Source organism: Sminthopsis crassicaudata, chromosome 2, assembly GCF_048593235.1.
Source record: "Sminthopsis crassicaudata isolate SCR6 chromosome 2, ASM4859323v1, whole genome shotgun sequence".
Lineage (NCBI taxonomy): Eukaryota > Metazoa > Chordata > Mammalia > Dasyuromorphia > Dasyuridae > Sminthopsis > Sminthopsis crassicaudata.
Genome location: NC_133618.1, coordinates 616,690,893 through 616,716,988, shown reverse-complemented (window position 1 = coordinate 616,716,988; position 26,096 = coordinate 616,690,893). Strand labels below are relative to the sequence as shown.

Below are 26,096 nucleotides of genomic sequence, written 5' to 3'. Positions count from 1 at the left end.
CTGTTTAGATGATTGATTCTTATAAGTCTTCTCACTTCCAAAGAAGTAGTGGGGTGTAATGTTCTGGCTTTGGAGTCAGATAGTCAAAAAACATTTATTAAGCCTTATTATGTATCAAGCATTGTGCTAAGTACTTTATATATAACGAAAAGTAAAAGACAGTTTTTGCTTTCAAGAAGAATTAGATTCAAATCCATGAATATATAGAAAAATTTCCCACAGGAAAAGTGAAGTTCATTGTGAGGAAATCATACATCATTTGTGTATTCTTAGATATATAGTATAAAGGAGAGAGAGCACTGCTTATAGAATTAGAAGGCGTAGGTTCAAATCCCATTTCTGATGCTACCTGTATGACTTTGGCAAAATCATAACCCCCATGGGTTTCAGTTTTCTTATCTGTAAAAATAGGGACTTAGGCTATGTGAGATAACTATTGATATTTCTTCTAGCTCTAGATCTAAAGGTGTAAAACCTAAATAGAGGACATTGCTCTCAGTAAACTTAAAAGAAGATCAAATGTATTTCTTTTTCTTAGTTGAACCTTCAATAGGTTCCCATTATCTATTTGAAGAAATTGAAAATGTTTTAAGCTGACATTTAATTCCTTCCACAATCTGACCACAATCTGTCTTTTCAGCTTGGATCATATTATTCCTTTTTATGAATTCCTTGCTTCTCCCTTTCCCTTTATTATATTCTCAACACTTAGAATAGTGCTTGGCACACTATAGAAACCCAATAAATGCTTGTAAACTTTGTTTGACTTCTGGCAAAATTGGATAATCTTTCTTCTCCTGATCTTGTCCTGCTTCCTTCCATTTCCCTATTTTGGCTCATTCAATTCTCTTTATTTCTGCAATGGATTTTCCCCTACTTCAGTGTTTAGACAATTGAAATCTCCCCTTTTTATTCAAGGACCATCTCAGGTAAAATTTCACTCCTAATTAAAAATTCCCCCTTCCTTATCCAATCTCTCAACACTTTGTTTGAATCTCTCTTATGCATGTGTTAATTTTTGTATTATAGAAATTTCGGTATATATCTCATTGCTGTTACTAGCTTCTAAGGTCCTTGAAAAGGATCTTGAATTCAATTTAGTCTTATTCATATTAGATATTTCTAGCATAAAACCTTTGTTGTTCTTGTTGTTGAGTTTCTCAGTTGTGTCCAACTCTTTATGACCTAATTTGGGATTTTCTTGGCAGTTATTGGAGCAGTTGTCATTTCCTTTGCCAGGCCACTTTGCAGATGAGGAAATGGAGGCAAGCAGAGTTAAATGACTTGCCCAGAATTACACAGCTAGTAAGTGTCTAAGGCCGGATTTGAATTCATGAAAATGAGTTTTCCTGGTTGAAGGTCCAGTTCTTTATTCACTGTGTCTCCCAGCTGCTACAGCATAAAACCCAGTGACTTGTTTATAATTGGTTGTTAATAGGTGTTTAAAAAAATAAATATTAAATGAAAGGAGGATAATAGAATTGTACTGTAGGGTTGCAATGCAACCTTGATTTATTCTACATAACTTGCCATAGGGGGAGAGGGAGGGAATCGATAAACATGAAACAGGATTCAGGGATGATATAAAAATTAGAATATTGAAAGACATTGTAGCATTGTGTATTTGAAGTAATCTTGGAAAAAACTCTGTCCCATACAATGCAAATAGGGATTATAGGAAAACATATTGATGGGAGTGATATTTTCACTTATCTAGAATGCTAAATATGAAATAACATCACATCAATGGTAATTGTATTGTATAATAACAATAATGTAGTTATAATTGTAAAGTGACTACTTTTTGACATGAAAAGTCAATCAACAAACATTTATCAAACATCTATTTGGTTCACTGGGATCCAGATGAAACAACCTACTTTTAATGAAATTTGATTTCCTCTTTTTTTGTTTCCAAATATCCCTTAATGCCTTTTATTCTCATGATATTCCATCCCCTGCTGAGCTTCTCATCTAGTTATGCTTTCTGCTAATATAGTTCCCAAATGCTTAGAAGCCAAATTACTTTTAGAAATGCTATGTCATCATTATCATCATTTTTCATCCTTCAATACAGAATGATAATGACTACCTGCCATATAGGGGAAAGGAGAAGAAAAATTGGAACAGAAGGTTTTGCAAGGGTCAGTGTTGAAAAACTACCCATGCATATGTTTTGTAAATAAAAAGCTACAATAATAATAAAAAAGAATGACCATGTTGCTTTCTTTGTGCTGTGGAGTAGCCATGGGTTTCTGGGAAATTATGGTATCATAAATTTTGGTCTGGGAGAGACCTTAGAAGCTCTGGAGGAGGTAGAGAAACCAATCTAAGTCCAGGTATCGGAATATCACAAATGATTTACTAGGTGTGAGCAAGGGCTATTAAAAAATCCATTTACTTGGGTTATAAGAACATAGTTGTCAAATACTGAGCAAGGATACACATTTATAGTCTTGGTTTTAGGTTATGTTAATATTGATTTCCTCATTTCCCTTTCTTTCCATTTCTTTTTCTGCTTAGAATAGTAACTACTACTACCCACACACAGCTGACATTTATATAGCTACATAATGTTTTATGTACACTCCTCATGAGCAAATAGTGGGGATTCAGAATAAGGACTGGCAGGATCCAGTGGCCCAATATTTTGAAAGGAAAATCAGACAAGAGGGAGAGGAAACTCTTGGTAAGAATATTCTTGGCAGTTTGTAGGAGAAGGTGGAATTGCCAACTTGTATATTGGTAAAGTTGACCTCCATTCTAGACAAAATCCCACAACACAGCATTAAGGGAATAGTTAGTGACATTTAGAAAGAGAAATAATGATCTCTAAAAGCCAGCATGCAATTATCAAGAGCAGACCAGGTCAGACTAATCACATATTTTCAGATGCAGTAGTCTGTATATGTCATGAGGCACTTCTCTAAATGCCTTAAACTAAAGGCTCAACTTGTAATCCTGTTTCTGGCTTTTGGTGCCAAATTTTAGGGAGAGTGATAAAAACTGGAACGTCTCAAGAAGAGCAACCAGAAAAATGACGTTCTAAAGACTGTCAAGTAAAAACCTTTTGAAGAAGGTGGCTTTATTTATTTATTTTTAGGATAGATTTAAATCGAGGGGAACTTTTTGGGTCATCTGGTCCTGCCTAGGACTTATGAAGATTAAATGACTTATCTAGAACCATACAAAAAAAAAATAAATCCTGGATTTGAACCCAGGTCCTCTGTTTCCAACTCTATTACTCTTGTTATCAAACTACACAACCTTAAAAAGTTAGCAAAGAAAACTGGAAAAGAGAAGTTGAGGAAAAATTATTATCACAGATACCCTAGGGAAACAGTGATTAAATTGAATTTTAAAAGGTTCTTTTAAGTATAATTAGAATCAATAGACAGAAAAAGAGGAGTTCATCTCTTTGGAAGAAAGAATTTTCTGAGAACAAGATTAAAAATTATTTGCTGTGAGAGGTAATGAACTACCCATCAGTGGAAGTATTTGAGCTGGAGTTTGATGTCTTATCAATGTTGTAGAAGAGGGGAGAAGGGTTGGGCAAGCTGATCATGAGCATCTTCTCTATATTTCTATAGCAAAACTTGGCTCTACCTAATATAGCCACAGCATACAGCCTTGGTCTCTATGGTGAGTGTAGCTTATATAATACCTAGCCACATCCCTTCTGTACATTGATAAATGTTTGAACAATCTTAACCTACGGGAACTTTTACATTGCTTCCCACCAGGCTAGAAGATCTATTTTGCTTTCTGCAAATTGTGGGTGAACATCTCCTTGGCTTTGCTAAGGGCTTGGTCAGCTGGAACCTCCACGTGAGGGGCCACTCCTACTCCCTCCCAGGAGGATTTGTCCCCAGAGCCAACTGATCGGGCCGTAGGGATGGTGATATAGAGGTCGGTGTCATCCACATGGTAGGTCTGAGGGGGTTGGCAACCACCACTGGTTACCTCCCCAATGACCAAAGCCCTCCCGAGCCGCTGCATGATGTACACAAACTCCTCCGCGGCACCCGCCGTCATGCTGCTGGTGAGGATGATCACGCTCTTTTTGGAACCGTATCGTTCACCTGCAAGAGATACAGTAGATAGAATGTAAGGTTTGGGAAGGCTGAGATAGTTTCATTTCATCTTTGTATTGCCAGCATTGAAGATTACACAATAAGTGCTTTAATAAATGCTTCTTGATTGATTAAAAATCTCACAAGTGAACCTCCACCTGGGAAGGATAAAGAGGTCTCAGGGTGCTTTCCTTTTTGAGTCTGTTGCTGACACATTTTGTGATGATAGAAGGAGCAGTAGAGATCAGGGTTCTAATCCTGATTTTATCACTAACTCATAGGAACATAGATTTACAGCTAGTAAGGATTGTAGAAGCCCTTGAGCTCATTTTACAGATGAGGAAACTGAGACACAAAGAAATTAAGTGACTTGGCCATTGAATCAGCCCCCTAGGAAGTATCCAAAGAAGGATTTGAATCTCGGCAGTTCCTGATCCATCCTTGTGAAGTCTACAACTGCCTACATTTAGGTTCCTCATCTGGAAATTCATACTAACAGGGTATAAAATCTTGTTGTCTTTTATGATTACAAAGCCCTTTACATTCACTCTCTCATTTAGACTTCATAATAACTCTTTGAGGTGGTTTCCCATTTTACAGCTGAGAAAACTAAGGCTCAGAGAAATAAAGAAACTTTTCCAAGTCCATATACTATGTTCATGGAGCCAGAACTGTCAGCCAGCCTCCTGTGCCCAGTTCAGTAATTCTATTATACCACCCTTAATTATTAGATTTAAAACTGGGAGGTGTCTTTGAAGCCATTTGATCCAATGCTGATATTGTACAATGGAGACAACAAAAGGCACAGAAGAGGAAAGGATTTGCTCAGGATATTGTAATGTAATATAATATAATATAATATAATATAATATAATATAATATAATATAATATAATATAACATAACATAACATAACATAACATAACATAACATAACATAACATAACATAATATAATATAATATAATATAATATAATATAATATAATATAATATAATATAATATAATATTATATTATATTATATTATATTTATGATATGATATGATATGATCAGTATATTGTAAATGGCAGAACCAGGATTTGAACCCAAGTCCTCTCACTTCAATTCCATTATTCTCCTCTCCCTTTGATTTTCTTATATAATATTCTTGTTGTAGAGCTCAAACAAGATAATGGATGTAAACATTATATACAGTTCTCCATTTTAATGGAACTCTTATAGGATGTGGTATCTCTTCCACTTACAGACTTATATTCCTGATCTTATATCTTTTAAGAATAGTGGGAGAACTTAGTTCAATATCCACCTAATTGAATTCTCCATATTTGTTGTTATTCAGTAATGAAGTAATGGAAGTCTCCTGAAGGTGAATTTTGATTTCTTAAGAACAGAGAATTGTATGCCCTAAAAACCAGTGAGTTGATGATTTGAATAAAGATATAGATGCTATACTTATCAAATTTGCAGATGAAACAAGAGGCAGCTAAGTAGATCAGTAAATAGAGTGCAAGATTTGGAGTCAGGAAGACCCGGCTATAAATCCAGCTTCACAAGGACTTTGGGCAAGTTACATTTTAAACTCTATTTCAGTTTCCTCAACTGCAAAATGGGGATAATTAATAGCACCTATCTTCCAGGGTTGTTGCAAGGATCAAATGAAATAACATTTGATTATATAAATGTCATTTTTATTATTTCTATACAATGCTGGGAGATATAGCCAATCTACTATATCATTGTATCAGGTTTCAAAAGAATCTTGATAGGCTAGAGTACTGAGGGTAAATTTAATAAGGTAAAATTTAATAGAGACAAATGTAGCTTTACACTTGGGTACCAAAAAAAAATCCATTTCACAAATTTGAAATGAAGGAAATATAATTAGTAGATGTTCTGAAAAAGATCTGGGAGTTTCAGTAGACTGCTAGTTCAATATGAATCAGCTATATGATGAGTTATCCAAAAACAAAAAACAAAACAGATGGAATCTTGGGCTGATTAAGGGAAGAATTGTTTTTGAGAATATGGAAAAAGGTTAAATGGTGTAGTTGGGTCTGAAGTCAGGGAGAACTGAGTTCAAATATGAACTCAGATATTAACTGGCTTATGATCCTGGATAAGCCAATTAATCCTGTTTATCTGTAAAATGAGCTGGAGAGAGAAATGGAAAACCACTCTAGTATTTTTGCCAAGAAAACCCTAAATGGGATTACCAAGAGTTGGACAGAATTGAAAAACAAGTAAACCTGAAGTTCCATTGAACTCTGATGTCATCATACTGAGTATTGTGTTCAGATCTAAGTGCCCCAGTTTAAGAGGAGTGTGGATAAAATGGTGAGGTCCAGAGGAGAGCAATCAGGATAGTGAAGGGTCTTGTATCCATGTCACCTGAGGACTGGTCTTAGGAACCAGAAATGTTTGATTTAGAGAAGACAATCTGAGATGAGTTGAGTAAATAAACAATGGCTTGAAGTATATTAAAGATTGGTTGAAGGGATTATACCCACTCTGTTGGATCCCAGAGATAGGGCAGAATGAGGAGCAATAAGTAGAAGTCAAGAAGAGACCATTTTAGGTCTGATATCAGGAAAATCTTCCTAACAATGGCACTTATTGTTAACAAAGACATTTGTCCAAGAGTGGAAAGGGTCAATACAGAAGTGATAGCTTCTCCTTCTTGAAGACATCCCCTTCTCTGATTATTTCACAGAGGAGATTTCTAGTCCAAAGGACTCTCTCTCAACTCTCAAGCTCTGTGATTTTGTGACAGCTCTTATATCTCCCCAAAAACCTGCCAGAACCAAAGATATAATGCTTGAAGGGCGGTCAGAGGCCTTGAAGGGAGGTCTTGTCCAAGCCCTCATTTACAGATGGAGAATCTGAGACCTGGCAAGTTTAAGAAAATTGCTTGAAGTCACATGGGTAGGAAGTGCCCCATCTAGGATTTGAACTTAGATCTTTTTAATTTAGAGACAGAACTTTTTATATTTTACTCTGATGCCTGGTACAATCTGAAATGGCTTCAACTCTTTGGATTGTTGGATTTGCCTGGGTTAGAAGATAGTCAAGGGGGTATTTTCCCCCTCATGCTGATTTCCCAGAGGTTTGCCAACAGTGCAACATCATTATAAGGCTATCAGTGTTATGAATTCCCAAACCTCAGTTACATCTGTGTTCAAACAGAAGGACAAAGGAAAAATAAGATCTAACAGCAATAGGATTTTTTAGTTATCTCTATTAAGCGTATCTAAATCATGGCTCCTCTCCACTGAACTGTAGAATCACAAGCACATTTTCTGCACGTTCTAACATAGTAGCACATGTCCTCATAGATAAAATACTGAACCAAGGGGTTCAAAGGCTTTTTTTCTAGTCTTGTGGTTTCTTACTATTTGAATTTCCTTATATGGTTTGTTAGCCTCTTCAAATCACAGAATATGAAGATTGGAAGGGACCTAGGAGGTTATTTTGTCTAAATGTAAATTCTCTCCATTACATCCCTGAAAAGAAGTCATGGAATTTTGCTTTCTTTTATTTTTAAATCTTTATTTCTGAATTTCTTCCCTTCCCTTCTACCCAATGAACTGTCCCTTGTAAAAATATTTAAAAAAAGAAAAAATGGTGTAGAAAACCCAGGAATCAACAGTATTTGATAGTATACATTATAGTCTATCCCCATAGTTCCTCACCTCTTTAAGAAAGGTAGGGACCTGTATTTTCTCAATTCTTCTCCAAGGACGTTTGGTAATTAGAATTATGAAACATTCTATTTTATTTCTCTGGTTTCTTTCCTGTTTACAAGGTTGCAATTATTGCATCTAGTCTTTTCCTGATTGCGTTTATTTTATTCTTTATTAGTTCATTTAAATCTTCTTTTCAGTCATCCTTTTTCCAACATAGTAATATTTCATTGCATACCTATACCACAAGTTCTTTATCCATTCCCCAATTGATGAGCACTGACTTAGCTTTGGATTTCCTACCCTGGAGATATATCATCTTGACAGATGACTAAATAAAGTACAAACCATCTAGTCCCATTGTTCTAGTCAATCTCAGACTAAACCTTGCTTCTCACGGCTATTCATTTATTTACTTAAGAAATTTTCATCTATCTTGTCACTCTATTTTACTATCCCAACCCCTAATTTTCTCTCTTTGGGCACAGAAATTAAATTACTAGGACTTTTATTTTTGAAAAGGATGTACTAATTCTTTCTTTATATATCAGCTTATTATCCTAACTTAGCAAACCCAAACTCTTCTTCCTGGTTCCTACTTACATAAATAAATACATCGATAAACAAATAAATAATCAGATAAATAATATTTCTCCTCCTATGATATATTATTAATTCTATTATATCTTCCTCCTTGTCCCTTCTCCTCCTCTCCCTCTCCTCTTTCTTCTTCTCCTCCTTCTCGTCCTCTTCTTCCTCCTTTTTTTCTCTCTGTCTCTCTCTCTTCCTCCACCTCTCTCTCTCTTTTTCTTTTCCTCTCTCTCTGTCTGTCCATCTTTTTCTATCTCTGTCTCTCTCTCTCCTCCCCTTTTTTCCTCCTCCTCTTTTATCTTCTCCTGTTACAATGTAGTGTCTTTGAAGGCAAGAATGTACTTAACTATTGCATTTGTCTCCTCAAGGCTTAGCATTGTACCCACATTATAGTAAGCATTTAAAACATATAGCTTCATCCATTCATTATTTTTCAGTGCTTTGTGGTCTTAAAAGTTCAGATAATAATGTTTTTATTGTCCTTGACTTTCCTTGCCATCTGCAGCTGATTATGAGCTTTGTATAGGAGCTTTATTTCTGTCTCGGACATCCTTGAATATATATGACTAGGTGTGAGATATCCAAATTAAGAGTATGGACATTTTAGACATTTAAAAGTATAATTCCATTTTGGTTTCTAGAACGTTTGAATTAATTCATGACCTTACCAGTATTAGAATGCCTGTTTTTCTGCAGCCCTCCAATATTTTTATCCTTCTACAAAACCATTCACTGTGATTCTCTTAATGTAACCTAAAATTGCATGAAGTTTTTTGGTTGTTGACTCACAGTAAACTTAAAGTACCCTAAAACTATTGAATCATTTGTCTCCTCTTGCCATTTTAAATTGCTTTAATAGACCTCAGATACAACTTAACATTCATCCCTATGAAATTTCATTTCATTTGCTTTGGTCCAATGTGTTCTTACTTGTTAAGATTTTTTTTTTACTCCCTCTACAATTTAATTAGCTATTCCTTCCACTTTTGCAATATCTGAAAAATATGCTAAGCTTATCGTTTGAATAAAATGTTAAATAGCACAGTGTTTGGGTTTCATCACTAAGGTATTTTACTACAGACTTCCTTTTGATTAAAGGATCTTTCAAAGCATCTCCTAGATTAGGGGATCAGTGATCATACAACCAGTTCTAAATCTACTTAATTATATTAATTATTTTAATATAATTTAATATTAATTATATTATTATTTAGGTAATGTTTTTGAATAATTTCCACAAGAATAAGAGGAGAGAAACTTTATCAAATGTTTCAGTAAAATCTAGGCAAACTAGATTTTCTTCTAGTAATCTTGTCCCCCCCAAAAAAGAAGTGAGATTAGTCAGTATGACCTACTTTTGTTGAAACCATGCTGGCTCTTTGCTGTTATTGATTTCTTTCTTAGAGATTTACTAGCCATGTCATTAGTAATATATACTGGAACTTAGGTTGCAATTGAAGCCTATTAAGCTCACTGGATTATAGACTGCTGAGTTCATTTTCTTTCTGTTGTTAGAATTTGGGACACCATTTGTATATCTCTTGTATTTCTTATGATTTCTCAGAAGTCACTGATAGTGACTCAGTAATCCTATATCTGCCAGCTCTTCCAGGATGTGTAATTCATCAAGGGTTAACTAGGTAGTCTGGTACTATAACCCTTCTTACCTGAGTATTCAGTATCTCTGTCCTATGAATTTAAGAATATTCTCTTTAACAGAGGAATTAGAAAAGAAATATGAATTGGGCAGCCCCAGCTTTAGCTGTTTTTCATTATTATATCACTATTCATCCAAGCTTCATATCTGGTACTCTTTTTGGTCCTTTTATTTTCCTCAATTAAAAAAAATAAGCAAACCCAAAATAACCACCCCCAGAAGTCATTTTATTGTCCCCTACTGACTACCCTAATTTTTCCTGTTTTTATATTCTCCTCCATTATCTGCTTTCATTTCCATCATTTTTATGTTTTTTAAAATCTAACTTGTTGATAAGTTCTTTGTGTGTCTGCACCAATCTCTTTAGAGCAATTCTTTTCATCCTCTGAGAAATCCTTTAAAGACCACCTAATCCAACACCAATTAATCCTCTAAAATGACTGTTCTAAACCAAGAGGTTTTAATCTGGAATCTGTGAACTTGGATTTCCAAGCTTTTAAACTATTTTGATAACTGTTTTTCAATGTTTTTGGTTTGCTTTATCATCTTATGGATTTTATATTTCATATCTTAAAAAAAATCATTCTGAAAAGGGGTCTCTAGGTTTCACCAGACTGCCAAGACACAAAAAGGTTACAGATTCCTAATTCATGCTGAATAACAACTGAAAAAGAAGTATGCTGTAAGGAAAACCAATCAGTTAAAAGTTTATACTTCAGATATCCCTCTCACCTGTGACCTGAGGCTGTGTCCAGATTTCACTGATGGAATCATTTGGTCTGTTGTAGATCCGGTCTAGAAGAACCTCTTGACCTTCATCAAAAAAGTAGGAGCACATAGCGGAAATGGAGGAGGTGGGGCCTCCTATGTTGAACCTGTTGGACATTAACTAGAATTAGAAATTCTCGAAATCAAACTAAAACTACTTGATCATAGAAACCATTCCATTTTCCTCTTATGCATCCCATTGTAAGCATAGATAAATTTTCCTTCAGATTGTTTTATAGGTCATGATTTTTTCAAGAAATCATAAAATCCCAAAGTTGGGAAGAAATTCAGTGATCTACTGTGTCATATATCACGTTGTCTTAGTTTTCTCAAGGAAATTGAAAAGGAGGAAAAGGAGAAAGGTTGGAATAGATAATATCTAAAAAAATCTTTCTAATTTAGAAATTCTAAGGTGCTTTAGAAATTCTAAGATGCTAACTTAGCAATGGGTAACAGGTATAATTACTCTTTTGAGATTGTTTTGAACTTTTTCCTGGGTCTCAGTTTCCTCATTTGTAAACTGAGGTGGTTAGAATAAATGGCTTTTGAGGTAGCTTCCACATCCATTTAATTTTTTTTTTTTGGCAATAAGGGTTAAATGACTTGCCTAGGGTCACATAACTAGTAAGAGTTTGGGACTGGATTTGAATATAGGTGCCTCTGACTCCAGGGCTGATCCTCTATTCACTATGCAACCTTTCTGCCCCCATGTTATTTAAGCTTGACCCGTACTATTGACACTTGATTGAATTAGACAATCAAGAGTGCAATAAACCAACCTAAGATTTGTGATTACAGATTTTGGAGTATATACCCTGAGAATATAATAATTGGCTTTCCCAAGTAGTGCTGAGTCTAGCACATTTCTCCTTCTAACAGTCTTGAATTCTTGACTTTTTCTGGGGTCCTTTAATTATTATTAACAATAATTTCTGTTGGAAATTTTCTGGTGCCCAAATGACCATAGGGATAATCCCTTAATTCTAAATTATGATATTTAGAATTTATAAATGAATGAAGGTTGGACTTCAGTGGAAGGAACAATTCATTCCAAGTTAGAGTTCTTGACTTTATTACTTATATATTTATATATATTACATATATAATTTATATTTATTATTATATATAATATATTATATCTTCTTGATCCAACCATTCTGAATAGCAATTTGGAATTATGCCCAAAGGGCTGGCAAAATGTGCATACTCTTTGATCCAGCAGTGTTTCTACAGGCTTATATACCAAAGGGATCTTGAAGGTGGGAAAGGGACCCAAAAGTGCAAAAACGTTTGAGGCAGCCCTGTAGCTAGAAACTGGAAACTGAGTGGCTGCCCATCAGTTGGAAAATGGTTGAATAAGTTATGATATGTGAATTTAATGAAATATTATTGTTCTATAAGAAATGACCAGCAGGATGATTTCAGAGAGGCCTGGAGAGACTTACATGAACTGATGCTGAGTGAAATGAGCAGAACCAGGAGATCATTGGACATGACAATAGCAAGATTATATGATGATCAATTCTGATGGATGTGGCTCTTTTTAATAAGGAGGTGATTAAGGCCAGTTCCAATAGATTTGTGATGAAGAGAGCCATTTACACCCAGAGAGAGGACTGTGGGAACTGAGTGTGGTTCACAACGTAGCATTTTCACTTTTTTTGTTGTTGTTTGCTTGCATTTTGTTTTCTTTCTCATTTTTTCCTTTTTTGATTTGATTTTTCTTCTGCAGCATGATAATTGTATACACACATATTGCATTTAACATATTTTACCATGTTTAATATATATTGGATTATTTCCCATCTAGGGAAGGGGGGGAAAGGGTTTACACAGGTCAGTGTTAAAATTATCGATTCATATGTTTTGAAAATAAAAAAATGGATTATATATATATATATATATATATATATATATATATATATATATATATATATATATATATATATATATATATATATATATATATATATATATATATATATATAAAGAAATGTAGTTTCTTTGGGCCTTGGTTTATTCATTCCTTTATAAATTATATATATCATGGTTTAGAGGAAAGGATTATTCTTCTGGCCGTTTGGGCACCAGTAAATTTCAAATAGATTACTTTTTAACAATAATCAAAGGACCCCAGAAAAAAAAATCAGCTGCAAATCAAAGGATAGAGAATAGGATATTGACTTAGTGGAAACTTTTTCCACTTACTCCTTATCTTCCTCCCTCCCATTTCCTTGCCTATCTTCCCCTATCATATATTGGTCAGAGTGGATAGCAGCATCTTCAGTTATAGAACAATAAAAAAGTTTTATTCTGGTTTTATGCACTCCCAGCGAAGAAAAAGCCCAATTTGTGTTTTTGTGGAGTCTAGTGCCACCTAGTGATTGCGAAGGGTGGTGGTAGATCCAACTCCCAAGGTTACACTCTTCTTTTTGGTAGAGTGGAAAGGGACTCGAGGCTTCCTCCATCTCCCTCCCACTTGCTCTCTAAAAGGCCAGCTTGTTCCTACAGAAGAGAAATAGTTTTCCCTATCTTCCTCACGTGTTCTTTGCTCTCCTAAGAGTAGTGGAGAGCATGGGTGAAGGAATGGTGTCGCTTGTTCAGAGAAAAACTCAGAGCTTGCTCCGTGCTCCAGAAAGAGAGGTCATTCTCTGTGTTTTCATATCTATCTCTGTACAGAAAGGGAAATATTCTCCCACAGATATCCATATAACTATAATGTGCTTTATGCAATAGATTTGAGACCTGGGTTTAGCTTTGATTCTGTCACTAACTAGCTGTGGGACTTTGAATGTTACCCCTATTTTTGAGTCTTTTTCCACCTTTGTAGATGAGTTGGACTATATGAACCATAAGGATTCTTCTCTACCTTCAAAATTCTTTTATGTTCCTGAAGAGGCACAAGGTTGGGATAGGATCAGAGCTATCATTTCGTTAATATAAGGATCTCCCAGCTGAGGAAATTTCCTTTATCCAAGCAAATTGGTGTCCTTTCTGTAATTTGTTCTAGAATACTATCTAGATGGAATAGGTCTATGCTTGTCTCAATACTCCAGAGCCCCAATCAGATTAAAATGTTATTAGGAAATATTTAATAAAATGAATAGTAAAACAGTAAAACATTGATAATGTTAATATGTAGTTTTCTAAGTAAATATGCTACCTTTATGTATGATTTAATGGTCCTTTTTACCCGCTGGTCTAGAACACTGAGGATTAAATAGCCATATATGTCACAGATGAGTTTTGAATTTAGCTTTTCCTGATTCCTAGGGATCTCTGTATTCTCAAAGCCATATGGCCTCTTGTTCCTGAAAACCTATGTTTGAATTATTTTTCCCAAATCAAGGAAGAGAAAGTAAGAACACATATATCACCTAATACACATTACACAGTGTAATAAATATTTTGTGAATGTCTCATTTGATCCTCACAAAAAGTCTTGTAAGGAAAGTGTTATCCTCATTTTACAGTTGAGGAGACTGGGGTAAACTGACTACAGATGCATGTCTCTGTGCACTATGGCACTACCTAGTGGTCAAATAAAGATATCTTATAGATATAAAGGATCTTTCTCCCTTAAGAGAATTTATTTGGGGAAAAAAATCTGTAAAATAAATGATCAATCCTGAATTTACATTCTTGGGAAGATTGATTTTTCATATATTAGTTTCCCTTATGGAATCTATTTCTATATCTATAATATATATCTATATATCTATATCTATCTGTCTGTCTGTCTATCTATCTATCTATCTATCTATGTGTGTGTGTGTGTGTGTATATATTCTAAAAATATGTTTGGTGCTATTGAACAGAGATGGTGAAATATTTTAGTCTCTTTTGGAGCCATAATTAGCAACATCTGGGCAAACATTGCCTAAGGCAATAGGTAACTTATAGGAAAGCACCCTCAAATCAGCTTTACTATTCATGATGTGAAAATGATACAAGAAGTAATTAGGATAAATTGAGTTGAGTGGGAAGAATTAGTTACTATAATGGCTTTAGGGGATAGAATCTCAGAGTTAGAAAAGATCTCAGAGGGGCCCTCCAGTCCATACCCAAAGGTCTGGGGTCCCATACTCTTGATTTCATCAGAGAAGATTTGATGATCATCTCTCTAATACAGTGAGGCAGACAAGTAGCATGAGGAAGAGATATGGATACTTGTTCAGGGAAGGTGGGAGAGAAGCTGATCTTTGCAGAAAGAAAAGCTGAGGATGAGGGTGATAAAATAGAAAGTGTACAATGCATTGGAGGAGCTAGATTCAAATGAAGGCTATAGTGCTTACTGCCTGTGTTTAACTCTGGAGAAATAATCATAACCACCTTAGACTTTGATGTCTCTATCTGTGAAGTTAAATTTTTTGACTAGATGTTCTCCGAGGCCTATTTTAGCTGAAAACCTAAATACATATTTACCTTATAAAATGTACAAAATAAATTTAAGGTAAGAAAACAACAATAAGAAAAAAGAAAGAGGAAACCTGGAGTTAGGGAGGGTATAGAGTAAAGTTGGTTATCATTTCTTTATGGGATGGAAGGAGGAAAAAAAGGAGATTTAAAATTTGCTGTCCCAGCATCTTGAAGCCAAATCCTACTTTCCCTTCTCTTGGTTCTAGGCAATGACATCTCTGGTTTTATTCAGTTCTACTGGCATCCTATAGTCTGACTTTCCAGCCAGAGCCTCCTCCCATGCTTACCTCATGTCAATAATCATTCCATCTGTGTGCATGACTTTCTTCCAGACGTGTTCCACCAAGAGATCAGAGACTTGGGTGAGCAGCTCACAGTCTCCAAACATGTCAAACCTCAGGTAGCCAATGTTGCCCTCAAATACATTGGTATGGAAGGAAAACTTGATCAGGTCTTCAAAGGCTTCAGGAGAGGGAAGCTGAATTCAAAAAAGATGGGGAAAGTCATAGAATTCATTATATTCAACAAATACATTTGTCAACATTTACCTTTAGTAGCTGATCACAGCAAGACATAGTGAAGAGACCAGGAGTTAGGAAGTCCTTTCTCTGTTACAGGTTGTATGATCCTCGGCCACAACTTACCTTTTCAGTGTCCCAGACAACTCTCTATGATGAATGCTAAGTCTATATTTGGGGAGGGAATTTCCACACTGGGACTTCCTTGCATGACTGAAATCATAGGCTCATCTCCTATCCCCAGAAAACATCATAGTTCTACTCTAAGGGTTAGGAGGGATGATAATGGAAAAGTAATTAAGATATAATCTAGGCCTGAAAAGAATTTACAATCTAGAAGGAGTTGAGTAAATTTTATGAATTTCTAATTAAGGAAAACATTTCCCAATCAAGGTCCAAATATCACTGTGATATGATGAGAAACCTTGAGTGTCATTAGCTCAAAAAGTCAAGAGCTCAAAATGGGAGGTGCATATTCACTGTGGCAGAATTCGCTAGTGTAGAAAGCAGAGAACTTGGTCTCAAGACTAGGAAGATTTGAATTAAAAAATCATCTCTGATTCATACAGGATGTATGATCCTGGTCAAATCTCTTAACCTGTCAATGCTATAAGACAACTTTCTAAGGTTCTAAAATGCTGAGAAAATGCTGACCTGCATCCAATACAGCTGATTTTTTTAACTTAGGAGTTCTTTATCCTTTTGTTTCTGGAATACACCTCATTTGAGCATATTCAAGTAATTTTAATAACTCTGAAAAAGAGTCTTTGAAATATGTTTATTGTATGAGTTTCAATATCTAGATGAGAAATACAAAGAGTACCCAAATTGGCTACCCTAAACAAACTCCTGTGCTTCCCAAACAAGAAAAGCAAAGTAAGTTTTTCCAATAAGTTCTTTTAAGCTAAGATGCTATTAAAATACTTTATTCTATTGTCAATCTTACAGCCTCAGATCCTATCAGCTATTTATGTCTCCCTCTAGAGAGTTAACTAATTTCCTATCAGTGGTGAAGATGGGGAAGACATTTATTTGCAGAACAAACAAAAAACCCCAAAAGATTACTGTTAATCTCTGTTCATTTCTTTCCGTGTTACCAAATCCCTTGCCTTATTTTTGGCTCTCCCTCTTCATCCTCCAACCAGTTCTCAAATGACATTGATAAAATTATATTTATTTGCTTCTGCCATCCATGACCTAATGAGTTCATTAGATCCAGGGAGTCAAACACAGATAAATTAGTAATAACACTGGCCTTGCAGCTCATTTTCAGTATAAATTGAAGGGATTCACTGGACTGTGCAATGTTTCATTTTCTTCATCTATGGTTTAAGGGATCACAAGTCTAATTGTAGATCTGGCTTCCAGTCCTCATTTTGACATTTATAGTTTCCTCACCTGTGAAGTGGGTATCATTTCTGCCTTGTTTCAAATTGTAATGAACAGCAAATAAAATGTGATGTAAAAGTACTGTAAAACTTTTAAGTAAAAGAAAGGTTTATTGCTATTATTACTAATGCTAATTATGATAATGAAAGGCAGGGATGATATAATGAAAAGAGAGCAAGACCAGGAAGACACATATTGATTGTATGGCAGAGAAGCTGTCAATCTGCATAGGGAGACTGAGTTTCCTCTTATGGGAGTTCTCTATCTATCATTGAAAACACAGGTTCAATTCCTTTCCCTACCTTTCTTGCTAATTCCTACTCTGTATCTACCCATACCCTTATTCCCAACTCCATCCCCTATCTTACCCCTATTCTTATTCTTCTGGTATCTGTATTCCCATCTCCAATCTTATTCCCAATCTTACCCTTATATTCTTCATACCTCTACTCTTATTCCTAACTCTGTCCCTGTTTCCAACCCTATTTCCCACGCCTAGGCCTATCCCCACCTTCTCTCCCAACCCCATCCATTCCTGTTCCTATTGCTTAATAATGATATCCTTTTAAGTGAGTGTGGAATTTGTAGACCCAAATTATTAGTCTATACACCCTACAACTGGGATGTTTTCCTTAACACTCTATCAGGTTAGCACTTTAAGAACCATCTAAGAATAGAGTGTTCCAACCTTCATAACTTTTCTTTCATGGGCCACCTTGGACTGAACAATATAATATAGTGGGAATATAAGTGACCTTGACCTCAGAACACCTGAGTTCTGGTTCCATCTCTGTGAACGTTGGGTATAGCCATTTCTTACTTTACTACTACAACTGACAAATGGGAAGTTTGGGATAAAGAATCTCTAAGGCTCCTCTCACTCAGCCCTAGCATGTTCTGATTCTAGGAAGACTTTTGGGAAACTACCAAATGATATTTAAATCCTTTCCACTGCTGAGAGCTCCCTTCTGAACTCCAGGGCCACTCCTCTGCTTCTTTTTCAATCTTCTCCTCATCCTCCAGCTAACCTTTTAAGGTACTGTGTGGGACTCAAGATTCTATCTTCGACCCTTCTTCCCTCTCAAGGATCTTTACCTTGACAGACTCATTTATTCCAATCACTGCAATTGTTACCCTTCACTCCAACATCTTTATCTCTACTTCTGACCTCTCCTGCTAGCACCTCCAAATGAATATAGGATATTTTTGTCTGGTTATTCCATTGGCATCTCAAATTCAACAAGTCCTAAGTGTAACTTACTATCTTTCCCCAAACTTGAATTTACTCTTCCCACCACTGGTACCACCAATCACAGTGTCTCCTATACATTTGTAATTTTGATTTTCTTTCACTCTTCTCTCTCCATCATTTCTTTCAGCCAATCAGTTACTAAGTCTTGTCTTTTGGAGTTCTGAAAGTTAACCCTTCTTTGAGAGAATCATCAGCAAACCACTTAGTGGGTCAGCTTCAGAGTTGGGAAGATTAAGATCCAGGTGTTGTCTCTTATACATACTAGCTATGTGACCATAGACTTAAACCTTATTATCTTCAAATGACTCTCTGAAGCTATAAATTGTAGACAATTTTGCATATGAATAGGATGTTTTCATATTGGGACTTCTATACAAACATGATACTACAGGCTTGGCTCCACGCCACCCCAATAAATAAAATTTCCCCAAATAAATACAATTTTTAAAAATTGCAAGGTATTTATGTGGGCAGAAATGATTCTGGGAATAATGTCTGAACTTCTCCTAGTATCTAGTATCAGAGTTCAAATGCAATAAGTATTTAACTAGCATTAACAAAATTATTGTTAATAATTAATAATAACAATAACAAATTAACAAATATTTGTTGCCTAGAATTTGCTTTTCATTGCCCTCCTTACCTCAGCTGCTGCATCCTCATCCCTTAATGGCAGGGAGCATGTTAGAACATAGCTGAGTTCCTTTATTTGGGGGTTTAGGCCATAGACTTGATGGCTTGCACAAATGGCATCAGAGCCCTTCCTCCCCTCTTTCCTCCCTCCCGCCCTCCCCCTTTTCTTTACTTTGTTTGGCCATTGCACATGACCATCAGAGGCTATTGAGTTTGTCATTTCCAATCCAGTGGCCAGTGACAGGAATTCCACTTGATCTTTCAAGTGTGTGGATTGATTAATGAGGCCTGGGTTCCAGGAATATACCCATTATCTCCATGGCTTCAGTCTGACTCTATTTATGTGTGGTTCAGAAATCCTGAATTCATGTGAAAAAGCCCCCTCCTGGCTACACAGAAGTGATTTCAAAAGATGCTCGACATTTTTTAAGACTCGTGGTATGGGTGAGCAATAAAGGTCACTGAGAGAGGATAATTCCTCATCTTTTAAAGCCCTGTGGAATTTAACAACTGTATGCACGCATGCATGCATGTGGGAGTGTGTGTATATACACCAAAGTGTTTTATTGAGGTTGGTTTTAAACAGAGCATCAATATTTTCTCAACAAGTGCTTAAAAAGGCTTGAGTGGGGCCAGACCTGCCCTATTCTGGACAGTCTTTTCTGTTTTTAGTGACCTCTAAGGATGACCTAAAGTCTATGAGCTCTAGGAAGCAGATCTCTGTTGAATTTTTGTCTTTGAATCCTTAGCATTTTTTAAAAGTTGCAAGAATGGGAAACACAGATTTAGACACTTTTCTTTTCTTTTCTTTTTAAAGACAACTTCAAACTCTTCCTTCTTCCTCCACTGAAAAGGTACTAAGGCATTTGGGTTCATCCATTTTATGGGTTCAGTGAGGCTGTGAAAGAAGGTGCAGGGTAGTGGAAAGCTCAATGGTGCAGAAGTGAAGAGAGAGCCAAGTTTGAATTCTATCTCTAGTGTTTACTAGCAAAGGCAAGTTACCTATCTCCCTTGGGTCTCAGTTTCCTCATTTTCAAAATGAAATAGTAATGTCTGTAGTAATTTGATGCAATAGGATCACTGTGTTCTTTAGACCTTTCTAGTATAATAATACCCCCAGGTTATTTTCTATATCAAATGATATATGATATGTCCATTGCTTGGCAAGCCTTTAATTAATTGCTTTTATATTGTATTCTACCATGTCTCATATAGAATGTGAGTCCCTTGAGAGCAAGGACTGTTTAGTTTTTGTCTTTGTATTCCCAGAACCTTGTACAATATACTTTATTTCCCTCTAACTAGCTGTGCAACTCTGGGAAGGTTATTTAACCCCATTTGTCTCCATTCTTCATCTGTAAAATAGCCAACCACTCCAGTATCTATATCAAGAAAACCTAATTTGAGGTCATGAAGAGTCAGATATGACTCAAACAACTCAACAACATATTCTATGATACAGAAAACATTAGTTGATTTTTTTTCTTGAATAAGACACTAAGTTTTCCATCTTCATGTCTTTGAGCTGGCTATCTGCCTTGCTTTCCCACATAGGCCTATTGGCTGTTCTTCCCCAATGACCCTCCATCTCCCATCCCTGCCTTTGTCACTACCTCTCTTCCATAACTAGAATGCTCCTCCTTCTCACCTTTTATCTCTTTAGTTTCCTTGTCTTCTTCCAAGATTTATTTCAAATCCTTCCTTTTGTAGAGTCTTGTCTTATGAGCTCTCCCCATTTTGTCTTTACTAGTAACTCAGTTTACCTTCTATTTCCCTTTATATCAGGTCAAGAAAGATGTGGCAGGGTGCAATTGTTCTGAGAAATATGAAGTATGTATTTTTTGGATTGTATTTATTCTTTTATAATTACAACTTCCTCTAACTGTCCATTTAATTCATTTTCCTAGGGCAGATAAATATCAGAGCAGATAGAGTGTCAAGCCTGAAGTTAAAAAGACTCATCTTCTTGAGATAAAACTTGGCCTCAGATACTTACTGTCAATTAACCCTATTTGCCTCAGTTTCCTCATCTATAAAATGAGCTGGAGAAGGAAACAACAAATTGCTTCAGTATCTCTGCTAAAAAAAAAACAACAACAAACAAACAAACAAAAAAACTGCAAATGAGTTCTAAAAGAGCTGAATAGACTGAAAAAAAAATAACTGAACAATTAATTTGCATTAATTGTAAGAGAGGAGCCCAGTAAGATAAAGTTCATTAATACTTCTTCAAACTAATTTCAGCTAACTTTATTGAAACTAATTCAGCTATTTCTATTTATTCTTCTACTGAACATTCTTCCAGAACTATCAACACCGAGTTTTATTGACTGGGTTCCTTTACTTCTCCTGCCCACTCTGGTAAGCTCTTCTGACAACTACCAATGGACCTCTCATGATGTTCCCCTTTAAAGGTTTGTGTTCCAAACAGACCTATTTGTCTTCTGGTTGTGGTCCAGCCTGGTCTGGTCGGTTTGTCAACATGCATTTCTCTGATAATCTGTAAAATGAGCCATTGTGCTGATTCATTTTCTGTGTAAGAGGGTGTTTGTTTCTTACCTTCATAAAATTCTGTAGTAGGAAGAGACTTCCAAGGCCATCTTCCCACACTCTATCTGAAGCATGAATTTCCTTAACAATCTACCTCTCTCAATACTATGCCCCACAACCACTGCTTGAAGACCTTCAGTGAGAGACACTTATTACTTCATGAGGCAGCCTATTTTATTTTTAAGTGGCTCTATGCTGTCCCTCATTTGGACTTGTTTATCTCCCTTTAATTATCCATTAGTCCTGGTCCTTCCTTCTCAGTGAGTCTTGTGATTGTGATCCTCTACTTTTTCTGCTTAAACTCTAATACCATTAAGAGAGGGCTTCCTAGTGAGTTTAATAGTCCTGGGGCACAATAATGGAGTCTCACCTGCATGGGAACGATGCCAGGGATGCGGTCCTTGGCGTCCTCTGGGATATGGGCTGTCTTCAAGTGTCTATCTCCAGAAAGAGTCTGCAGATCTGCCCCCAACATGTCAGCCAGTTCCCCTTCTGAGGTAACTTTCCCGTACTGGATCTGGAGACTTGCCAGCTTTGCTGCCACTCTGGATCCCACCTCAGGGGAGGCATAATTATCAGCAACGAGCTTGCCAGCTGTCTGTAGAATGGTGGGCACCTTGGCACGAAGGGCAACAATGCCCTGGGCAGTGATGAGGGCCTCATTTGCCAGCACGCTGACATCAGGCTCAACCCCAGCCATATCCCAGGCTTTCCCAGTGACTGGGCTGAGGGCCACTTGAGTGGGCATGGAAACATAAAGGGGGCTGTTACCCACCTGATAAATGCCCACCGAAAGGGCCCCTCCTGCCGTGGGCTCACCAATGACTGTGGCCCTCTGCAGGTCCTTCATGATGTGAGCAAAGGCCTCCGCCGCAGAGCCACTGGTATGGCTGATCAGGATGTACAAGTCCTTCTGGGAACCATAACGCTCTCCAGCCACCTGAGGCAGAGTCCAAACCTCCGTGAACTGGGAGGCTGCCCGATCAAAGACGGTGTACAGGTGCTTTCGGGGCTCAGCTTCGAAGAAGTAGGAGCAGAGGAGGGGCACGGTGGTGGAGTAGCTCCCAGGGTTGTACCTCAGGTCCACCACCAAGGCTTCTGTATCCACCAGCTTCTCCCACACCAGCTCTACTAGCTGGGGGCCAATGGCTCGCACCGTCTCTACCTCAGCCATCATGTCGAAACGCAGGTAGCCCAACTTCCCGGGCAGGACTTCCGTCTTGAAGAGGGCCTCGATGAGGTAAGTGAGCTCCTCAGGGGAAGGGACCCCTTTGGGAGGTGGGGACGATTCTTCCGGGACTGGTTCCCCGGGGCTGTGGAACACGTGCAGCCGATGGTCCCCGGACACCTCCTGCAGGTCACTGGTAAGTTGGGATGCTAATGACTCGAAGTCTACAGCTGTGCGGTAGGTCCCGTGCGCTAACTTGGCTCTCAGGAAGGCGCTGGCCTGCCCGACCACTTCGGGGAGAGCATAGTGGGCCTCCACGAGGTGCCCAGTGCCTTCTACCAAGGCGCCCAGCTTCTGGTGAAACTCCAGGACCTCCTTGGCTTTGTCCAGAGCTTCTTCGGCCAAGACAATGGCGTCGGGCACGACTCCTCCTCCGAGCCAGCACTCGCCGTGGTTGTCGATGAAGGTGAGAGTGGGCACGGTGAGAACGAGGCTCCCGTTGGGGGGCTGCAGCAGGGGAAAGGTGCGGGTGTGCATCAGGCTGCCGGCCGTGATTTCCCCGACCAGGGTGGCCCGGCCCAGAGACTGCATGAGGAAAGCGAACTCCTCCGCCGCCGTGGCGGTGTGGTAGCTGGTGAGCAGGTAGACGCCCCGCTCGGCTCCGTAGGGCTTGCCCAGCAGCTCTGCCCGGCTGCGGTACTCCTGCGTCTGGTTGGTCTGGCGGTCGTAGGTGGCGAAGAGGCGAACGGGGCCTGCGGCCGGGTCCTGGAAATAGGACAGGAGCAAGGGCACGGCTGAGGAGGGCCCCCCGGGGTTATAGCGGAGATCCATGATGAGGTGGTCCGTGTCCTGAAGGGGCTCCCACACCTGGCGCAGCACGTAGGGAGCCAGTGTGCCGAGGACCGAGGAATCGGCAAACTCGTCGAAGCGCAAGTAGCCCACGTTGCCGGGGAGAACGGACACCTGGAAAACCGCGTCTATCAGCGCCTGCCGTTGGGAGTCGCCCTCGGGCAGGGATGCGGGGGCGGGAGTGGCAGCCTCCGGTCTGGCTTCCGCCCCGACGGTGGCTTCCTCGGGCCTCAGAACCCGCACCAGGAGCCGCGGGTCCTCGGACACCGCCTGGAGCACCGCGTTGAGTTTGGCAGCCAAGTCCTCCTCCGTGAGCACGGAGGAATAGTCGATGGCGGTTAGGTGATGGAGCAGGGCCGGCACCCTATCGACCAGGGTGTAGTATTTCTGCAAGACTTCCATGAGCCTCTGAATGGCCCCAGGCCTCGCCCTGCGGAGCGTGAGAATGGCCAGTGCTTTCTCCAGAGCCTGTTCGGCTGGAATCCCCACGCAGGGAAGCACCCCGCTGCCCTCCCAAGTCTGGCTACCCCCACCCAGGGGGCTCAGCGAGCGGGCCACCGGCACAGTGATGAAAAAGTCCGACTGTCCGATGCGCAGCTTCCGGAGATCCAGGGCCCCCCCCAGGGTCTGCTCTCCCACCACGATGGCCCGGCGCATCTTCTTGAGGATGTAGGCGATATCCTCAGCTACCCCTACGGTATGATGGCTGGTGAGAACCACGATGTCCTTCTCCCCGCTGTACCTCTCGCCCAGCACCTGGGGCAGGGTCCAGATCTCGGTGGTGGTGTTGGATGGCCGGTCATAAATCGTGTCCACGTGGAGCAGGATATCCCCGTGGTGGAGGTAGGAAATGACAAAGGGGATCCCTGAAACTTCTCCTCCGCTGCTGTGCTGGAGATCCAACACGAGAGAGGAGGTCTCCATGAGCTGCTTCCAGATGTCATTCACCAGGAACTCCCCAACTTGCTCTATCATCTCCTGGCCAGGGATGTAGTCCACTCTGAGGTAACCGACATTACCCTCGAGTACCTGGTACTTGATTATTTGCTGGAGTAAGGCGAGTAGCTCTTCCTGAGTGGCATTGGCGCGTTTGGAGTCGTGCTGGGGAGCCTCGGAGGTGCTGGGCTCGTAAGAGATCACTAGCCGTGGGTCATTGAGAGAACCCTGCACACCTGCCGTCAGGACTTTGGCCAGCATTTGGGGATCAGAGATATCCAAGATCTCCCCACTCTGGATTGCTTGCTCAATCGCTTCTTGCATCCCCATTAAGTTTTCTGGGAAGCAGTAGTTATCCAATAAGATCTTGGCCATGTCCAGAACCAGAGTAGGTTGGAAGATTTCTTCTGCATGGGCCAGACTAAACAGTAGGGCTGAGAACAGCAGGAGACACTGGCTAGTCATTGGGAGGCAGAAGAAGAAACACACTTTGGAAAGAATCTCTCTTCTCTTTTAGTCCACAAAGCAATCTCTTCTGTGCTGTGTGTGTCCCTCTTTGTCAATGACTATAGGCAGAAAGCCTTATGCTAAATATGGGAGCAGGGAATAAAGGGAGGGCTTTTTATCTCCATTAAACCTTTAATCTCATTAAATTGAAGTGCATCAGCCAAAGGGTGATAATGGTAGCCAGTCCGGTTGTTTACAACTCCATTAATGAATGTGGGTAAAGAATGTGGTTTACTGGGACAGTGTCATTGTACCCCCCATCTTTGTGCTGCTCTGAATATGCACTAGTTCTCTCCCCTTAGGATCTTACTGACGTAATAATTGGTCCCAATGTTGTTTAACACCAAGGAATTCAACTGTAAAGCTATTTGCTGGGAACTCACTTACCCTCTGGCAACTTCACTGCAATCACACACTCATCTCATGAGCATAAATTGGAGCCAAATTCGTGCTGCCCTGATTGCCTGGATAATTGCTAGTAATGATTTGTATTTTTGCAGCCCATTGCCTGGAAGGGCAATTTTCCAATGCTTTAGCATTTGGCTATTTGCAGTCTCTAGACAACAGACATTGATGAGAAAGCCATCACAAAAAGCTACCACCCACAACAGGCTGAGGAGCACTGCAGGACGGCTGCATTCACTCTCAGCCCAGTGTAGCAAAAACTGAAGGCACTTTAATCTTCATAATTCTTAGCTCATTAGGATTTGCTTTTAATGACCCCTAGTGACATATGGTGATGTCTCCCCACTGTTTTCAACCAATGGAAATGCAGCTCCAACTACAATAGAGCTGAGGTTTGCTTTTGAAGGGCAGATGTATTCAGGAGACCTTGGACCTGCATGTTTGGAAGGGGCTAATTATGTATTTATTACAGAAGCCTAGAATATAACTGGCATCTCAGAGTTGGGAGAGATCTCAGAGGCCATCCAATTCAATCCCTACTAGATCCGGAACGTAAGTGGTCATGGTCTCTACCTAGAGACTTCCAAGGATGGGGGCATTACTATTTACCAAGGCTTTTGGAGAAATCTAATTGAGAGCAGGTTTTCCTTAAAGAGGGTTAAAATCTTAGCCTCTATAATTACCATCCAGCCATTTCAGTTC

The 26,096-nt window shown here is 38.9% G+C and overlaps 1 protein-coding gene across 1 annotated transcript; it reads right to left on the bottom strand.

Annotated features, from left to right (window-relative positions):
* Window positions 1-1,481: 1,481 nt before the first annotated feature.
* Window positions 1,482-25,035, bottom strand: RBP3 (retinol binding protein 3). The gene is made up of 4 exons (XM_074296143.1): window positions 21,900-25,035; window positions 15,475-15,665; window positions 10,733-10,875; window positions 1,482-4,082 (listed from the first exon to the last, which is right to left on the bottom strand). The coding sequence occupies exons 1-4, from the start codon at window positions 24,945-24,947 to the stop codon at window positions 3,754-3,756; spliced, it is 3,711 nt and encodes a 1,236-aa protein (XP_074152244.1). The 5' UTR covers window positions 24,948-25,035; the 3' UTR covers window positions 1,482-3,753.
* Window positions 25,036-26,096: the final 1,061 nt, after the last annotated feature.

Bases quoted from the DNA above. Each gene is read 5' to 3' on its own strand.
- RBP3 (XM_074296143.1), bottom strand. From the start codon at position 24,947: ATGACTAGCCAGTGTCTCCTGCTGTTCTCAGCCCTACTGTTTAGTCTG. The intron at 10,876-15,474 runs GTAAGCATGGGA...AATGTCCAACAG, and splicing joins GGAATGATTATTGACATGAG to GTTCAACATAGGAGGCCCCA. The intron at 4,083-10,732 runs GTGAGAGGGATA...TATCTCTTGCAG, and splicing joins GACACAGCCTCAGGTCACAG to GTGAACGATACGGTTCCAAA.